The sequence below is a fragment of the Mytilus edulis genome, chromosome 2 (genome assembly GCF_963676685.1).
Source record: "Mytilus edulis chromosome 2, xbMytEdul2.2, whole genome shotgun sequence".
NCBI classification, from domain to species: Eukaryota; Metazoa; Mollusca; class Bivalvia; order Mytilida; family Mytilidae; genus Mytilus; species Mytilus edulis.
This window is the reverse complement of record NC_092345.1, coordinates 82,342,233-82,360,595: the sequence shown is the minus strand read 5'-3', so window position 1 is coordinate 82,360,595 and position 18,363 is coordinate 82,342,233. Positions and strand designations below refer to the sequence as shown.

General features: G+C 32.7%; 1 protein-coding gene across 1 annotated transcript in view; it reads right to left on the bottom strand.

The window, feature by feature from the left end:
- The window catches only part of LOC139511041 (uncharacterized), a 29,063-nt gene extending 18,985 nt beyond the window's left edge, over window positions 1-10,078 (bottom strand). The window contains exons 1-9 of the mRNA XM_071297610.1: window positions 9,782-10,078; window positions 8,667-8,813; window positions 7,072-7,245; window positions 6,028-6,111; window positions 4,913-5,083; window positions 4,333-4,435; window positions 2,788-2,954; window positions 1,123-1,314; window positions 249-308 (exon numbers count right to left, since the gene is read on the bottom strand). Of these exons, the coding sequence (XP_071153711.1) occupies window positions 249-308; window positions 1,123-1,314; window positions 2,788-2,954; window positions 4,333-4,435; window positions 4,913-5,083; window positions 6,028-6,111; window positions 7,072-7,245; window positions 8,667-8,813; window positions 9,782-10,063 (1,380 nt within the window). The 5' untranslated portion in view covers window positions 10,064-10,078. The remainder of the gene's footprint in view (window positions 1-248; window positions 309-1,122; window positions 1,315-2,787; window positions 2,955-4,332; window positions 4,436-4,912; window positions 5,084-6,027; window positions 6,112-7,071; window positions 7,246-8,666; window positions 8,814-9,781) is intronic.
- Between the last annotated feature and the right edge of the window lie 8,285 nt (window positions 10,079-18,363).

The window sequence follows — 18,363 nt, the reverse complement described above, 5'->3', positions numbered from 1 at the left end:
TTGGGTTATCGTTTCTCACTCTTAAGTTAAACATGTACTGTTTTGTAGAACGTTTTTTGTCTTTTCGTCGTTTAATATTTGTTTTTTGCAATTATATTGGTTTATTTTTTAAGTAACGTGATTTAAGGGACAATGCGTAGCTTGCTTTTAAAGACATTCCAACCATAGTTTGTCTTGAATAATAAGTAACTAAAATTGAAATTACCAGTACAACAACTGCAATCGTTATCTTACCGGGCTATACTTACATATGTTATGTTTTTCCTCAAAGTTGAATCATATGTGCATTCTACTCTGATACTATCCCCCTAAAAGAAAACCCTAGAGAATATCAATATAATAGAAAACTTATAAAAAAAACTTATAAAAAAAACAATAACGTTTTTTAAAACTACTTAAAATGTTCGAATGATTTGACTTCATACGGACATATTTAATACAATTTCTATTCCAAAAATTCGGATAAATAAATTTTATTTAGGTTACATTTATAATTTTTATATTTTTCGCCTCTCTCTTAGAACTTTTTATGTTCATTGGTCAATAGGCTCATTATAGTTACCAAGATTGAAATTTTGTACGCTAGACGAGCGTTTCGTCTACAAATAATTCATCAGTGACGTTTCAAAAAATAGTTAAGGCCAAATAAATTCCGAAGTTTAAGAGCATTCATGACCCAAAATTCTAAACAGGTTTTGCCAAATACGTCTTCTTTTGTAATTTATTCCTGGGGTATTACCAATGTAATTTCAACTGATCGGGCGGAGCTTACATTTTAATTTACATAAGCACAGTCTATTTTAAAATGTGTGAGATAAGGATAACTGTCGTTATAATTATTACTGATTTCTAATCACCTGTCATCAAATGAATTTACAAAACAATGACTGGACAATGCATTGATGAGTTTATCCTAAAACACTTATCTATAGACGGACTGGTATATTATAAGCGAACCGGTTAAACTCCGCCCAGTCAAGTGAAATAAATCGAGTAATACAAAATCCGTAAACTACCGTTGCCTCTATTTCCGAATTGTTTTTACATAACATAAAAGGAGTAACACAATGTTATTTGAAATTGGATTAGTGATATTTTGATATGAAATGCGTTTACATATACCTTTCTCATAGCAATTTCCTTTCTGAAGAGCCTTGTTTCTTGGTAGTCAAAGTCATAATGTTCATCTTCTGCTATAGGTTCCAGTTCGACATCGTTTCTGAGATGTCTAGTTGTTATTCCCCTCCCTAGCAAATGGGCATGTTGCCATACTGCAAACAATTTTATTTCGTCTAGGGAAGCATCAGTTAGTGCCTGTGAAGTTTTTTTTTTATAAAGTAAGAAAAGCTGGAAAAGTACTGTTCATGCTTCAAAAGTAAGAGTTATTTCACAGATTTTGATGTATTTGCTGTTCTTCAGTTGTAAAATAGTTTTATATTTGTTCGATGTTGATTAAACTTATTGTTTCAAAGGCCCTTCTATATGTGTCAGTGTATTTAAATATTTGTTTTACAAGTTGCAATTAGGTATCTTTGGTATAACTAGTTTTTTTTTTATTACCACTGACTCGATGCCAAATAATTAGATGACTAAGTTGCAAAGGGTATAACTTATACTAGTTAATTTCTTAAGTTTTATTCCCAACTGCATATCTATTACTATTTATTTTGTTTGAGTGTTGTTGTTGGGTTTTTTTAGTTGGTCTTTTTGGGTTGTTTTTTTTGAGGGGGGGGTTATAAATTCATTGCACCTTAACGTAATGTCCTTTCAATTAGGCAAATACAACACCAAGTTTAACTTTGCATCGTAAATGTTATTTGACCACTTCGTCAATGGCAACATTGATAGACTAAGTTGCGCGAGGTTACACGGTCTATATTTTTACTTCAGGAAACACAACTTTGTAACTTTTCCACAGAGTAAGGCGAGTTTAAAACTTTTGGGGTAAATGTTTATTTGTTCAAAATGTTTGAATTTGTCTGAAAAACTCTTTTGGAAACAGCAGGTTTTAATTAATGCATTTGATATCTTTAAGACTGGGTTTCCAAATACTGATAAAATATCACTCTTATCAACAAAGTGTTTCTGGTCAATGTGATTGGTGTATGTTGTGTGATAAGAGTAGTTTCTTGAAAACAAAACCAAATTATGCACGCAAATACAAATTGTTTCTATTTCATTAGAAAAGTAAAAAACATATCAACAAAAACATTTTTTTTTTACAGTTATGATAAAAATACACAATGGTTTTAGTCAGACTAGAGTAAATATAAAAATAATCCACAGTGTCATTTTACCTTTTTTCTACAAAATATAAGACATGAACAAAAGCCTATTGTATTATTGTAAATATTTTGGATTTTATTTCGATTATAAGTGTAGACAGTCAGGGATTTAGTATATAATATGTTCCTTAAATGTTCAAATATGATGGCGGTATCTGTTCCCAAAAGTTCAGATGTTGAAATTGTTAGCAACCTTACAAATATGGAACGATAACTCTGAATCATTGGTATTTTAAAAATTTTAGATTTTAGTAATTGCTAACATTTGTTTTTGTGGGTTTTTTTTCTCATTCAAAGTATTTTTTTAATATAGGTCGAGATTGTACTTGAAGTATTGAAAATAAAAAAATAAATCATCATTGGTAGTTACAATTGTAGAGTATGCTGAATGTTCTACATGCAGGTAATTTAAATTAAACCTGTCACATGTTAACCTGCATCGTCATAACTTATGTTTTGCTTGTAATTTGCGGACCATAAAACATAATATAGGAACAAATACCTTAGATATGCATTCCTCCGTGCACACTGACTGTATTTTGAAGTCGCTATAATGTGGGGGAATGATCTGCTGTTTATTTTCGTACATCCCAACTGTCAATATTCCTGCATCGTGTTGACGCAAATGTGACGTATATGTAAATTTCATTCCTGAGCTGTCCACAAGTCCTATAAAAATGTGATTTAAAAAATTGAAAATGAATTAATTTCTATGGACTTAAGTCAACACAGGTTATTTTTTGTGGAACACGATAAGTAAATATAAGGATTGTATGACGTATTGCAATTTATTACAGATAAGTGCTTACAGAACTACATATGAGAAAAATGAACAACATCAAATACCGTGGATGAACTCAACTGTTCTTAAATTTTGGGCATTTTTTGGTCTACTAGTGGTACATATCGTACTGGTTCTGGCATTTAAAAGTAGAAGGTCCCAAGAGCCTGTGTCGCTCACTTAAATCTACTGTGGTTTTGCAAATCATGTTTTATAAGGTTTAAGTCATAATTTTTAGTATTAGATACCCTAATAATGATTGAGGCCAAATTTTGATTATAATTTGACCCAATCGTTAAATTAAAAGCAGACGATTTTAAAGTTTACAAATACTGTCAAGAAATTGCAGAAAATGACTTTAGAGATCTTTGAAGGACAATAACTCCAATAAGATATCATTTGACCATTTTGGCCATGTTGACCTATTTGTAGACCTGACTTTGAACCTTAAAATTACCAATTATGCTGCAACTTAACAACGGGTTGTCCGACTTGTCTGCAAATTTAATGGGCAAATATTTAAACTTGATAAACATATTTACACCAAGTCAGATTTGCCCTTAATGCTTTAGTTTCAGAGATATAAGCCAAACAAAACTATATTTTACCCCCTTTGTTCTATCTTTATCCATGTCGGCTATGTTGGTTGAAAAGCAGTTTCATTGGACTCATTTTTTAAACTGATATAACCCAATGATGATATGGTCAAGTTTGGTACAATTTTTCTCAGTAGTTTCAGAGGAAAAGATTTTTGTAAAAGTTAACGATGACGGACAAGTAATGGGAAAAGCTCACTTGCAGGTGGGCTAGAAAGGTGCCAAGTCGCATTTATGTATAGTCATAAACAAGGAGAGGAGGCAGGGATTGTGAATTCTGCAAATGGAACAGTTATTTAGGCCTGCAAAAGTGTCTTTCGAAGAAACTTGTAACCTTCTTTAAAGGAAATCGTGTTAGGAATGTCTAAAATAGCGTATTCAATTCAACTAATAATCATCAGCATGATATATATCAGTTCAGATATGAGTCAGAATTAACAATATCTATATTTTTAAAGTTAATTGGGAGAGTTTGGGTGTTTAAATATTGTGGGCTTGTCCTTAACTGAAAATACGATAACTGTCGAAATGCGCCTCTAGTGTGGTTAAATGTGTACCTTTAATTCTACTATTTGTCTTAAAAACTTTACCGAATAAAGCCCTTGGTGTTCAACCTCTCAGGATATTCACGGTGCGTAATTACATATTCAACATATTATCTATAACTTACCCGCAACAGCCCCAGGATTGTTGTAATGTATTTCAATTATGTATGCATATTCATTTTCATTTTCACCAAGTGGTAAGCCGACATTTGGTGGAAAATTAAAGGGCTGAAATAACAAAGGGAAACATTCATTAAATATCTAAAATCAAAATTCGAGAATTAAAAAAAAAAAGATTTGCGTACGATATTAGTGTGATTTGAACAATAGATACAAATGCATTATTTGTTATATATTTTCAGAAAATATTAGAACCAATAGCTACGGTGCTAGCATGAACATATGGATAGTGTTTAATAATAGAATTACGGAACCATTTTGATTAGTGAAATACATCTATCTCAAACAAAGCTTTGATTCATGTGGAGCAGAATCTGCTTACACTTCTAGATCACCTGAGATACTTAGATGCACGTAAACTCGCACGACAAATATGTAAAAACATAGACGGAGACGAACCATGTCAACGCATCTGATCTCATTATATCTGTACAGACTCGGCTCAAATTACACCAAGTTATAATGTGCTTTTCATATACTTTGTTATTTTTGTTTCAAACAGTTTATATTTGATAATTAACTTACACCACTGCCAACGGCCCAGCCTGCTACAACATGTCCACAAGGCATCATATCCAAAGGACTTGTGTAACATTCAAAATTTGTCCCAATATACTTTCGTGGATAATTATGGCACTTGTAAACATTCATGTGATGTACAAATGGTTCATGGTCTTTTTGTATTACAGCCTCAAACTATTACGAAATGTAAATGAATGATTATCAAGAACTATCAACAATAAGTTAAAATGCACAAGTTTCCGAACAGAGCGGCAATTTTGTTACTCAAAGTAAACGATGCGCAAAATGTTCAAAACAATTTCAATAAGTTTTCGTAAATAATTAAAATTCACACAACCTTTGAAAAGACTTATTAAGATGGGATATAATTACGATACTGTTGTCAAGCGATTAAAGATTGCATATTTTGGCGTTAATATTGAGTCACTGATAAGGTCTTTGCATCGGAACTAAACACATTTATTCTAAAAACAGTTGTTGGCATGACACGGGTTATGTTCTTCTCATATATGTTATGATGGTATGATACTAAACCCCTAACGGGAAGGATTGTGCCTGATGTTCATATGATGAAATCATAATCTTTCAGTCAGTTTAATTGAAGTCTGGAGCTGGCATGTCAGTTAACTGCTAGTAGTCTGTTGTTATTTATATATTATTGTCATTTTGTTTATTTTCTTTGGTTACATCTTCTGACATCAGACTCGGACTTCTCTTGAACTGAATTTTAATGTGCGTATTGTTATACGTTTACTTTTCTACATTGGTTAGAGGTATAGGGGGAGGGTTGAGATCTCACAAGCATGTTTAACCCCGCCGCATTTTTGCGCCTGTCCCAAGTCAGGAGCCTCTGGCCTTTGTTAGTCTTGTATTATTTCAATTTTAGTTTCTTGTGTACAATTTGGAAATTAGTATGGCGTTCATTATCACTGGACTAGTATATATGTGTTGAGGGACCAGCTGAGGGACGCCTCCGGGTGCGGGAATTTCTCGCTGCATTGAAGACCTGTTGGTGACCCTCTGCTGTTGTTTTTTATTTGGTCGGGTTGTTGTCTCTTTGACACATTCCCCATTTCCATTCTCAATTTTATTTCACAAAGCTACTCGCTCTTGCCTACCTTTATCACGTGATGTTTGGTGGTAATGTCATCCAACGAAAAGACTCTGCATTGATAGGTGGTGCGCTTAGTTGGAACATTAAACTGCAAAAAATATTATAGATATTTAATATGGATTGTCATCATAAAGTTTGAATAAAACTTCTGCTTATTAACTGTGACATTTTCGAGTCATAAAAACTACAAAAGCAACATTTTATAAAAATAACTGATACGTACGATTGCTTATTGTGGACATTTATAAATTGTAGCTGCTACGGGATTAAGGATCTTAGCGATCAGTGGTGAACAATAAATGAAGACCGATGGAAAAAGTCGATAAAGACCAGATATCATTTCATGAAGTCTACGACTTGAAATATTATTGCATAAAATAAAACATGATTAGTTTGTTGAAAACTGCTAGAGAAGGTTTCCTCCCCGATGGCATTACCATCAAGTAGTATACTTTTGACATAAAGGATCACTGATATGGTCATTTATAGAAATTATATTTACAAACTATGGAACTTTTCAAAATATTATGCATTTTCTACCCATATATTGATGATTGCTGTAATTGACAAAACTTTCGGAATTTTGTTTGCTCAATTTTCTTTGCTTTCGTACCTAAATTGGCCTTTTTAATTTATTTTTTATTCGACTGTCACTTGTGGGTCTTTTGTAAACAAAACGCTCGTTTGGAGAACACAATTTAAATCACTCTACCTATGTTTATAGCAGATCAGAATTTTTAAAGTGCCACCAAACTCATATTGTAGTTCAAAGAACATAATATTTTGTGTTCACTTTCCAGAAATACATCGTTATACTATGCTGTATGTGTTAAATCCTTGGTAAAGGCCTTACGGTGACCTACAGTTGTTTAATTGTATGTCATTTGGTCTCTGGTGGAGAATTGCATCATTAGTAACGACATATTCGTATTTTTATATTAAAGACTATTGGTATGATGGTGACTACGATTTTGAGTCTGACTGTGATGCTTCTATCAGGTCTGAAAAATAACATAAGTTAACATGTGTACTTAAATCTATTACTTACTTGATGATGGACCAGATCTTTGGTCTGACTATCATTCGGAAGTGTATACTGTTTTGATGTCGATAATAACATCATGCTTTTAGCGCCTCTTCTTGTAGCACCGTGCCAGGGCATATGATTATCGTCGGTTGGATCGTCAGGGTGATACGAAAAAATCATTCGCATTGTGGCATCCTATAGTAAAATAATTGGCAATAAGCATAATACATACAGACTGATATCCAGTAGAAACAAAACAAAATAAAAGACTGTACACGTGGATCGTAAAAATGCATAGCTTAAAAAAAATTAGTGTGATTGTGATATAATACGTCTTCAACCTCTGAAGATATTTAGTCTACCCTTCCACAAAATATTCAATTAATTTTTATGTTTATTTTTTAAAGAGGGACGAAAGATACCAAAGGAACAGTCAAACTCATAAATCGAAAATAAACTGACAACGTCATGGCCAAAAATGAAATACCCCCTGACAACCGATCAGAAAATTATTTTTGAAGTTGACAAAATGCCTAAAGTACATTAAATGAGGTTTATTAGCTAGTAGATACATTTGTCTTTAAAAATACAACTGCCATGCAAGAATCGTAATGAAGATTTGTATGTACATTTATCGGTTTTCAAGAGCTAAATTGGCAGCGCTTCATCCCTACAATGGCTTCTATTTTCACGTTTTGAAAAATAGGTTGCGTAATGATGAAATAATTTAGACGAAGTAGAATTCTGACTAGAAATATTTATTTGATTTTGTGCTTAATTAGACTTACAATTCGGAAATATCATTTAAATAATTACGGCTGTTTAAGTTTTTACGGATCCATTTTATGTAGACACCATTTTTAAATTCAATTTAACGTGAAAACAATGCAGTCCTCAATTCTTCGAATACTAGTAAAACTAGGACATCTAATGCAACTTATTATCGGAAATTTTCATTTTACAGCTCGATTCAATAATATAACAATTGGAGTTTCTTAATTAAATCTGACATCAAATACACATGAACTACAAAAAAAGCCTTCACTAAAATTGAAATAAGTATTATTTTTTATAAAGTTCAAACAATAACGGATTTAGAGACTCCTTTTTATATCGGAATAATTAAAGAGGTTATTCGTATCTATATTTAGGAATATATGTCATATGCATTTTTTTTATCAATTGTTTTATGTTTTGTTATTATGAAGTTAGAACAGTCTTGAGTCCGGTTGTTTAAGTTTACCTAATAACAACAATCAATTTAGATTTTGAAAACATATTATTTCAACATTTAATCAATTTCTTTGTTTTGAACTTTAAAGAACTCCTTACCTAAAAAAAAAAAAAGAAGGAATATGTCCCTCGTGAATAGTTCTGATTCCTTGTTCGGCTTTGACTATACCCGTGGTCATTTCTGTAAATTCTGTTCGAGGTAGGGCTCGAAAATTAATGAAGAGTCATTAATTGCCGTATTTAAATCTGGTGCAATGCAGTAGTATGGCGGTAGAACATGTTTTAATTTCAACTTTCACAATGAAGAAAAATTGAAATCTAAAATTTCATTGTTGGTGAACATTTGAACACATGTACTTTTGTTAGATAGACAAATTACTTACAACGATATCCGTGTCATTAATGTCACATGTGGTTAACGGTCTTTCAAATTTAAGTACTGTTCCAAAATTATTCTCTTCCCCATGCAGAAGTGTCCAATCCTGAGAAGTATCATTCACTGGTTGGAAGTGACCGACAGTGTGCATATCCTGTTTATGCATAAAAATGAGTTGAAATGAATCACAATGTTGGTGGACTTTTTTTTGCATAATTAACACTAACATTTCAAGTTAAATACATTGTTGTCTGCATTTTGCTTCCTATGCCATTATTTACGCATTCCGTCTGTTTTCAATATAAATCTCAGCCTTTGCATTCTAAATGTGATTCAACAAATTTTTTGATAATACAATGGGAATTTCCTGATTGTTGTTAGTAAGTAAAACGTCCTGTCGGGCAACGAAAGTAGAATTTGAAGGAAGTCTTGATGGTTTTAGATGTAATTTGTTGATTATTCATGGTTGGGTACCGTCAAAGAGTATGTGTACCGGATATAAACAAATATCGATGATCTCTTCATAAATCTGCCATATATCGTTCTTTATATTGATGATGGTACATAATATATTGACAGTGTATACTATTCCTGGATTGTTTTTTTAAGGCATAAACTCAATTTCCGATTGAAGACTTTTCGATAACTGTCAAGATTGTGAACACTATAAAGACATTGTTAATTTTTGGTAAATACATATATTTCGTTTTTTTTGTTGTTTAATAATTAGCAGTTCATAGCAGGTTTGCGTTATGCACATCTGCCAAATGTCATGTCTCTCCGCAATTCAAAGTAAGACTGAGAGAGAATTGTTGATTTCATGCAACATTCATTGCGTAATTTTTTTTTTATTTTTTTTTTTTTTGTGTTACAACTTTTTTGGAGGGTAATTTTGCATTTCTATTTTTTAAGCCATATCTTTAAAAACCAAAATATAAATGACCTTTGTAAATGCTGAATTGTTATCGTTTTTGTGCTTTTTAAACATCAGTTGTGTTGGTTTTCGAAAAATATGAAATTATTGGTCTGAAGTAATTGTTTAATTACCAGGATCATAACATAGTATGTAAAAAGTTTCATTCGTATAAATACTAAAGATACTTAATTTTGCAAAATACTTACAGACAAATGTGGAACTCCATCTTTCACCCAACCTACGACTACATCGGAAGGATACATTTTACCATTAGGAGAAATTCCAAATCCAACATATCCTCTGGTTTTCACATGTACTTCAAATGTTATGTGTGTTTTGTTAAACTTCCAAAAGACATGATAGTTCCCAAGATAATCTAAAGTTTCATGCAACTGAAAATTCTCAGTCGGAATCGGAGTGAGATGGGAAAAAGCTTTTGTTGTCCAGAGAAAAACCAGAAAAAGAAACAATTGTCTAATGATCTTCATATTATTAAGAGTCACAAAGTATAATCCTTACTATATATATACACGATACGAAGTACTGATAAGAGGTGTCAAGGCATACATATTTCAAAATACATAAAATTATGAATCTAGGGCATATTTCACAATGTTTATATGACATTTGTTCATATCATGCCTTCACTACGTTCGTCTGTTCAGTACTTTTTGGTGCTTTCTGATAAATATACTGCTTAGGCGGATGTAAGGGGGGACTTTTGTGGGAAAAATTTGGAAGATTATATAGGGAATCACAGAATCGTGACCAGAGCCCCCTCCCTTTTCCCGTTACAAAAAGTTCTGGATCTCCCACTGTGACTGGTATTTGTATTTGACCTCAATGGGTTCTTTAGACAAAATTTCCTTTGTTATACTGTTATAATTATAATGTTTAAAGTATATTGACCTCATTTTTGACATCAAGTAAAGGATGTATACCTTATTTAAGTAGCACTCGGTCTGATGCTATTGGTATACGACAACCCCTCGAGGTTGCTATCCGTCCAGAGGCAAATAAGTCGGTACTGGTGTTACAGGGTATTATAATTTCATTGCTTTACTGGACCGTCAGCTCCAGTTGATCATAGATTAATTGGGATATTTTTTTATGTCCTTTTAGGCCATATAGCTTCTCACGTTTAAACGTATTCATACATCTCGCAATTTCAAATCATTCGGTTGAGCGTGTGTGATTAAGTTAAACACACAACCGATGCTTCGGACTCAAGAATTTGTAAAGTGTTATTTTCATTTTCCAGAATTTTCAGTAATACCGCAGTCCCACTGGGCCACGATCGCACTACGATCTGTGAAAAAAATGCAAATTTTGATGATCGTAGTACGATCGTGTAGATCGCAGTAAGGTCGTATCACGGTCGTGGTGAGGTCTTCAAGATCGTGATGAGCGTGGCCAACTTTGAACATGTTCAAAACAATCGTGGTGCGGTCGTGGCGAAATCAGGTCGTAGTAGAAGCGTAGTGAGAGCGCACTAAGGTCGTGGTAAGATCGCAAAGGTCGCTGTACCATCGTAGCGAGAGCGTAGCGAGAACGTAGCGAAAGCGTGATTCTATTCGGTGAGACTGCGCTACGATCTCACAGCGACATTATTACGACCTCACTACGACCATCACGTTTTCACCGCGACCCAACTACGTTTCCACTACGACTACACCACGTTTACACCACGCTGTTCAAGACCATAGTACGATTCTAGCACGCCCTTGCCGTTCTCATCACGCTCTTCTTACGACCTGACTACGTCCATACTACGACTATCATTCTCATTGTCATTTTCACATAAAATATATTATATATCTCCAGATTTTGTTTGTCTGTATGTAATTAGGACTTCTTGTCCATTTTCTCTAACAGCTCAACCATGCTTCTCGTTTTTATATAGATTAGACCGTTGGTTTTCCCGTTTGAATGGTTTTACACTATCAATTTTTGGGGCCCTTTATAGCTTGCTGTTGGGTGTGAACCAATGCTCCGTGTTGAAGTCCGTACCTTAGCCTATAATGGTTTACTTTTATAAATTGTTACTTGGATGGAGAGTTGTCTCATTGACTCTCATACCACATCTTCCTATAGCTATTGACACATATGTGTCATCTCTGCTAAATATAATTATCGTTATTTGAACTTTATGGACAAGCAAAAGTTTGTAATTTAGGTTGGATTGGTCCGGAATCTCTACTTGATCAGGATTCAATACTATCAGAGCTCCCTCTGCCTCTACATCAACCCCTACCCAACACCCACGTGTTTGGTTGCATCACTGTATTGTTTCCGAGAAATCTACGTTTTAATCAGAAATAGAAGAATGGAACTGTATTGATATGGAACACGATGTTGACGTTATTGCTGAGAACGTAGTAAGATCGCGATATGAACGTAGCATAATCGTGGTAAGAACGTCCTATAATCGCAGTAAAAGCTTGGTAAGATCGTGTTGCAATCGGATAACGCGTGGTATGGTCGTAGTGAGAATGTGATGAGCGAAGAAGAATCTTGATAAGCGTAGTGAGGTCGCAGAATAAGCGCGGTGAGAACGTGGTATAATCGTAGCGGGATCGTTCTAGAAGCGTAATGAGGACGTAGTAGCATAGTGAAAGCAACGAAAATTTACATTTTCATGCCGCTCATACCGCGACTTCACCACGATCTGAATTTATTTTAGATCGCGGTGAGCATGGTACGATCGTGGTCTAGTGGGACTTGGGCTTAAATTACACTTTTTAATTGTATGTCTACTGTGAATATTCAATTGTAGAATTCTGAAAATTATTCTTGAAGTAAATTTGATTTATATTTCTTTAGATTAACTCTTTTGTGTCCATCGTGATTCGATTTCTCATAATTTGCATTTACTCTTCCATTTTTCTTCATACAACAATGTCAATGATGAACATAATTTATTGTATTTTCGTTTTTTCATTTCTTTAACGGTAACACATTTTTTTTTATCATTTCAGAACTAAAATATAATGGTACTCATCACATCTTTCATTTTATTACAGTTTTTTTCGTTTCTATGAATGTTATAAACCATCTGCTCGATTCAATGGGCTAACAATGACAGCCAAAATTAAAAAATATATTAGTATGAGCGTAGTATCGATAAATCACACCCAAAACAGAACTTATTTTTAAATATTCCATAAAAAAATGTTTTATTTGAATCATTCTTGTTTAAGAATTTCTATCAAATTTGAGGTAAAATTACATTTCGATCTCCTTCCATTTGATAGACCACAATTATTAAAAACATATTTAACAAATGTCCCAACCATTTGCTTTTAAAGCTATAATTAGTAAACTATACAAACAGCAATTTATAAAGATTTCCTCTTCACAACTTACAAACCGGAAATTTATCATTCATATTTCAATTGTGAGAGAAATCGAAAATTGTCGGAGTTCTCCATAAATAAAGTTATTGGTATTGTCTGCTTTTAATAGGTCCCATATAATGTCGTAGAATCGCCAGTGTACTTTTTCTAACAAATCCAGATGTCCAATATCCCTGACCTCTATACTATATAACAATACTAGTAAAATGGCTTTATCGAATATATCTAAATGTAAAATTTAAAAAAAAAGAACTCTGAGGAAAATTCAAATCGGAAAGTCCCTTATCAAATAGCAAAATAAAACAATCAAACGAATGGAAAAGATTTGTTCTTAATATGTAAAAAAAATGATGGATTAAACCTGATTTATAGCTAGCTAAACTTCAGTCGCATAAAATTCCATTACACTGGCAACAATGTCTTTGGTCTTATTGTTGTCACTTTAACATATTCTCAATTTTAGAAGTAATAGGGGACATGTCAAAAATAGGGGTACAGTAGTCAACTCAACAATGTGTTATAATCTTAATCACTATAAAAACAAACAAATATACCAACAAAGAAAAACAAATGACATATTGACAACGTACATAAGCAAACATAAAAGAAAAGAATACATAAAATGACCACAACACAACAACACATTGATGGGGTGCATACGTACCAAGCAACACCACAAGGATATTTCCAAACGTGGACTAAACAGTAAAGGTTTTAATTAACAAAGGCAAAGAAGGACACTATAACATGTGATTACGATGCTAAACAACCTCTTATTTACAATCGATAATTATGTCTTCAACTTTATTTAACAAACTAATTCAATGTTTTTATCACAATTAACTACATATTTTATTTCCTGAATTTCCATTTAACCAAAAGACTTAAGTAGAAGGTACGAAATGTGGGGCGTAATTTGTAAAACAAAAATGAATGTATGCAGTACTTCAATGAAACATTTCTATTTTAATATGAAATATTTGTTCATTGTTAGTAATACAGTCTCTAAGGATTACCAATTCATTCAAAGGGTATATTTCATGAACAATGAATTATATATATATGAAAGCGCTAGACAATGCTGCTTTTAAAACTCTTTTTGTGTATTTAATTTTTAATATTTATATAAAAATATATATATTTGGTGCCACGATATCTCAGTAGCATGAGTTCGAATCCCGGCTAGGGAAAAACAAAAACTTTTTGTAAGCAAATTTACAGATCTAACGTTGTTGGGCTGATGTGGAGACGAATTAAATTATATACATATAAATAGAATACACAACACAACTCCTTAAAGCTATTTTAAGTGAAAACTTATTTTATGTTTAACCAATAGCTGACACAAAAAAAACCAATAGTTAATATATTTCTAAAATTAACCTGTTTTTCTTTTCAAAAAGTTCTGTTTCCAACCAAGCCTCATTGTAAATTTATAGATATAAGTAAAGATATGAGGCAGACTTATCTGCATCTGATGTATCCTTTATTTCAAGTTCGATGGGAAAGATGTTTTTATCATAGTTTTAATTATTAAGTTAGAGATCGTCACCTAGATAACAAAAAGTGAAGTTAGAGGATACTGCTTAATTCTTTTCTTTCTTCCTAAAAATTTCCTATATGACGTAACTTAAAGCCTCATGTGAATAAATGAGCGAGTCGACAAGAAGTTGATCACATTTGGTTGACATCGGAATGCCGATTTTTGTTGTTGAAAAACACATCCTCCAAACATAGCAAATATGTTGATTATCAAGAAATCAAGCGTCTCAATAATGTCAGTTTCAGAGAATGATTGTTTTATACAGAGTGGATTTTTCAAATATAGTAAGGTTTTCCCCTCATTAAGACAAGATACGTGTATCTACGTTGGCCATTTTTTTTTATGAAATAAAGCAGGACCAACTCTTTCAATTTGTCTTAGTTTGGAACAGGGAATCGTATGTAAATAATAAAATAAAATTGAGAATGGAAATGGGGAATGTGTCAAAGAGACAACAACCCGACCAAATAAAAAACAACAGCAGAAGGTCACCAACAGGTCTTCAATGTAGCGAGAAATTCCTGCACCGGAGGCGTCCTTCAGCTGGCCCCCAAACAAATATATACTAGTCCAGTGATAAAGAACGCCATACTAATTTCCAAATTGTACACAAGAAACTAAAATTAAAATAATACAAGACTAACAAAGGCCAGAGGCTCCTGCCTTGGGACAGGCGCAAAAATGCGGCGGGGTTAAACATGTTTGTGAGATCTCAACCCTCCCCTATACCTCTAACCAATGTAGAAAAGTAAACGTATAACAATACGCACATTAAAATTCAGTTCAAGAGAAGTCCGAGTCTGATGTCAGAAGATGTAACCAAAGAAAATAAACAAAATGACAATAATACATAAATAAAAAGTTCATATTCAACTCAAATATCTTAACACTATTGTAAGATGAAAGAGTCTTAGATTGTTTGTACTGTATAATATCTTTTGAATTTTTTAGTATCCATCTGATTCACACCACCTCTAGAATATGTAGTATCACAATAACTTTGAAGTCAGCCTTTAATTGCTGATTAAATTGATGTTTATAATTTAAAAAGAGGTTCGTCCCCGAGGGTATCACTTACTCAGAAGTCAACACCTCAGTGTTGACATGAATATCAATAATGTGTTCTTTTTTTTTTATAAATTTCCTGTTTACAAAACTTTCAATTTTTTGAAAAACTAAGGATTTTCTTATCCCAGGCATAGATTATCTTAGCCGTATTTGGTACAACTTTTTGGAATTTTGGATCCCCAATGCTCTTCAACTTTGTACTTGTTTGGCTTATAGATATTTTGATATGAGCGTCACCGATGAGTATTATGCAGACGAAACGCGCGTCTGGCGTACTAAATTATAATCCTGGTACCTTTGATAACATATTGTGGAGTACTTGGAAAACGCAGCAATACAGTTGTTTGTAAGGACACTTGTGTATATCTGTCCAATATAGTGAGGAAGAACCACTTCTTCATCTTCGGTTGAAATTACAAAGGAACATATAACAGACCTATGATTATCCAAGATTTCCTCCTTAGTAAGTGTCATTGGATTATATGTTGAGTTTCCAATTGAAATGTCAATACCAAATTCATTTATCAAGAAATTCATGTAATGTGATTTACACCAACAAAAAAAGACAGGAGAAGCTGATACAAACGTGTTCTATAGAAATGATAGTGTTGAGATGTATCGAAATCAATGTCATCCCAAAAAAAACAAAAGACGATGAAGACTTGAATTAAAAGGCAAGATTCGTCAAAAATCTAACCTTTTGTCATAACCTGCAACCTATATTTCTCGATGAATGTGAGTACAAAAACTATTAAATCAGATAATACCAACCCTGCTGATAACTAGTAAACAGTAAAATAACAAATATACCAAACTCCGAGGAAAATTCAAAACGGAAAGTCTGTAATCAAATGGCAGAATCAAAAAGCTCAAACACACCAACGAACGGATAACAACTGTCAAATTACAGACTGTTTAACATTGTATAACTGATGTTGATTTATTAGTATTTTCTTATTTGAAATACAAGTGCATCTTTAATTGAATTATTCCTTGGTATTTATAGTTAGATTTTGTGTAAAAATATCTACATTTACAAAAAATTGTTTATTTAAAGCGGTTTGAGGTCTTTTGGTGCACTTGTTGTTTTTCCTCCATTAAGAGTGGGTATTTTTTCTGATTTTTCGCGTTTTTACAGAAGGATTTAAAGTCCCTAATAGATTTTTTTTAATATGTATACATCGCTTACATCGCTTTCTAAACTTTCTAAAGCGATGATTGAGTCCGTCCGTCTTTCCTTCTGACCTACTTTTGTACCAATAACTGTGATTTAGCTGCTTGGCAAAATTATGTGAAATATTCACAGAATCTTCTGTTGTACCTTCTTCTTCAATTCTTCATCTGAATGTTTCTTGGGGTGACTTTTGAATGACATTGACTTAGTCATGTCTGAAAACTAAAGGTCAAATTTTAGTGTAATTTGTATCTGCAACTACTACTAAAGACCTTATTATGAAAGTGTTGATCCGGATCATTTTATTATTTTCCTAATCAATGCATAGACATTGCAATTGGTTTATTCAGAATGATATCCATTTTGTACCCGCTTGTCCTCCTTAGTCCTTATTTAAAAAAAACTATTGTAAAATGTAAAACGTGTTCCACATTTTAAGCATATAATGCTATTGTGCACCGTCTTTTAAATTTTTTTAGTCACTATTCAGGTTTCCCTAAGCAAATAATGTGCATACTTCAGCACTTATATGTATCCCCTTTTTCTCCTAATCAGAATTTGAAGGAAAAAAATATTCAAAATATTCAACATACATAACAATGCCATAGTGCAACTCCTGTTATGTTTTTTTTTTTTTTTTTTATCTCAAATAATTTTAGTTGTTCTATTACTATATCGTGAAATTGCAACGGACAGGGTATCATCTTGTGGACTTTGTTAACAAAACCTATAGTTTATAATTACTAATTCTCCTATGTATTATTGTATTTTACATTGTTTACAATTTTATTTATTGTAGGGCCTAAACAATGTCAAGAAATAAAAGATTTTTTTTTTATCGAACTTTCAACTGATTTCTATATATCGTTCTTATGTTTTACTGTTACACCACTGTCCCAGGTTAGGAGAATGGTTGGGATCCCGCTAACAAAGTTTAACTCCGCCACATGTATGTATGTGCCTGTTCAAAGTCAGGAGCCTGTAATTCAGTTGTTGTCGTTTGTTTATGTGTTACATATTTTGTTTTCGTTCATTTTTTTTGTACATGAATTATGCCGTTAGTTTTATCTCTTGAATTGTTTAACATTGTCATTTCGGTGCCTTTTATAGCTGACTATGCAGCATGGTCTTTGCTCATTAATTTGTTGAAGGCCGTACGTTGACCTATAGTTGTCATTTTCTGTGTCATTTGGTCTCTTGTGGAGAGTTGTCTCATTGGCAATCATACCACATCTTCTTTTTATATTGCAGAAGTTTTATAGCATTCTATTAAGAAACCAGTCCTTAGCTAGGAAGAAGAGAAGACTTCATATGATTAAAGTGATAAAGGACTTCAAATAACAGAAAAAGAAAAAAAATACAAGTTTGATTTTATTACGTTAAATTTATATCAAATGTTTAATTTTTTTAACTTCAAACTAAGCAAGCATTAATAAATACTGTCAATTACTTGGAAAATGGAGACACAACTATTACAAAGATTATTACAATGACATTGTCCTGCTTAAATCTAATTATGGAATAAATTGTTCAAATGATTTGTGCTAGGTATAAAGCTGTATTGCTTTTGGTTTGAAATAAACTATTAAAAAGACGGCGCTTTTGTAACAGTTCGATTAACCATTGATTTTTGTCAGCTAATATTTT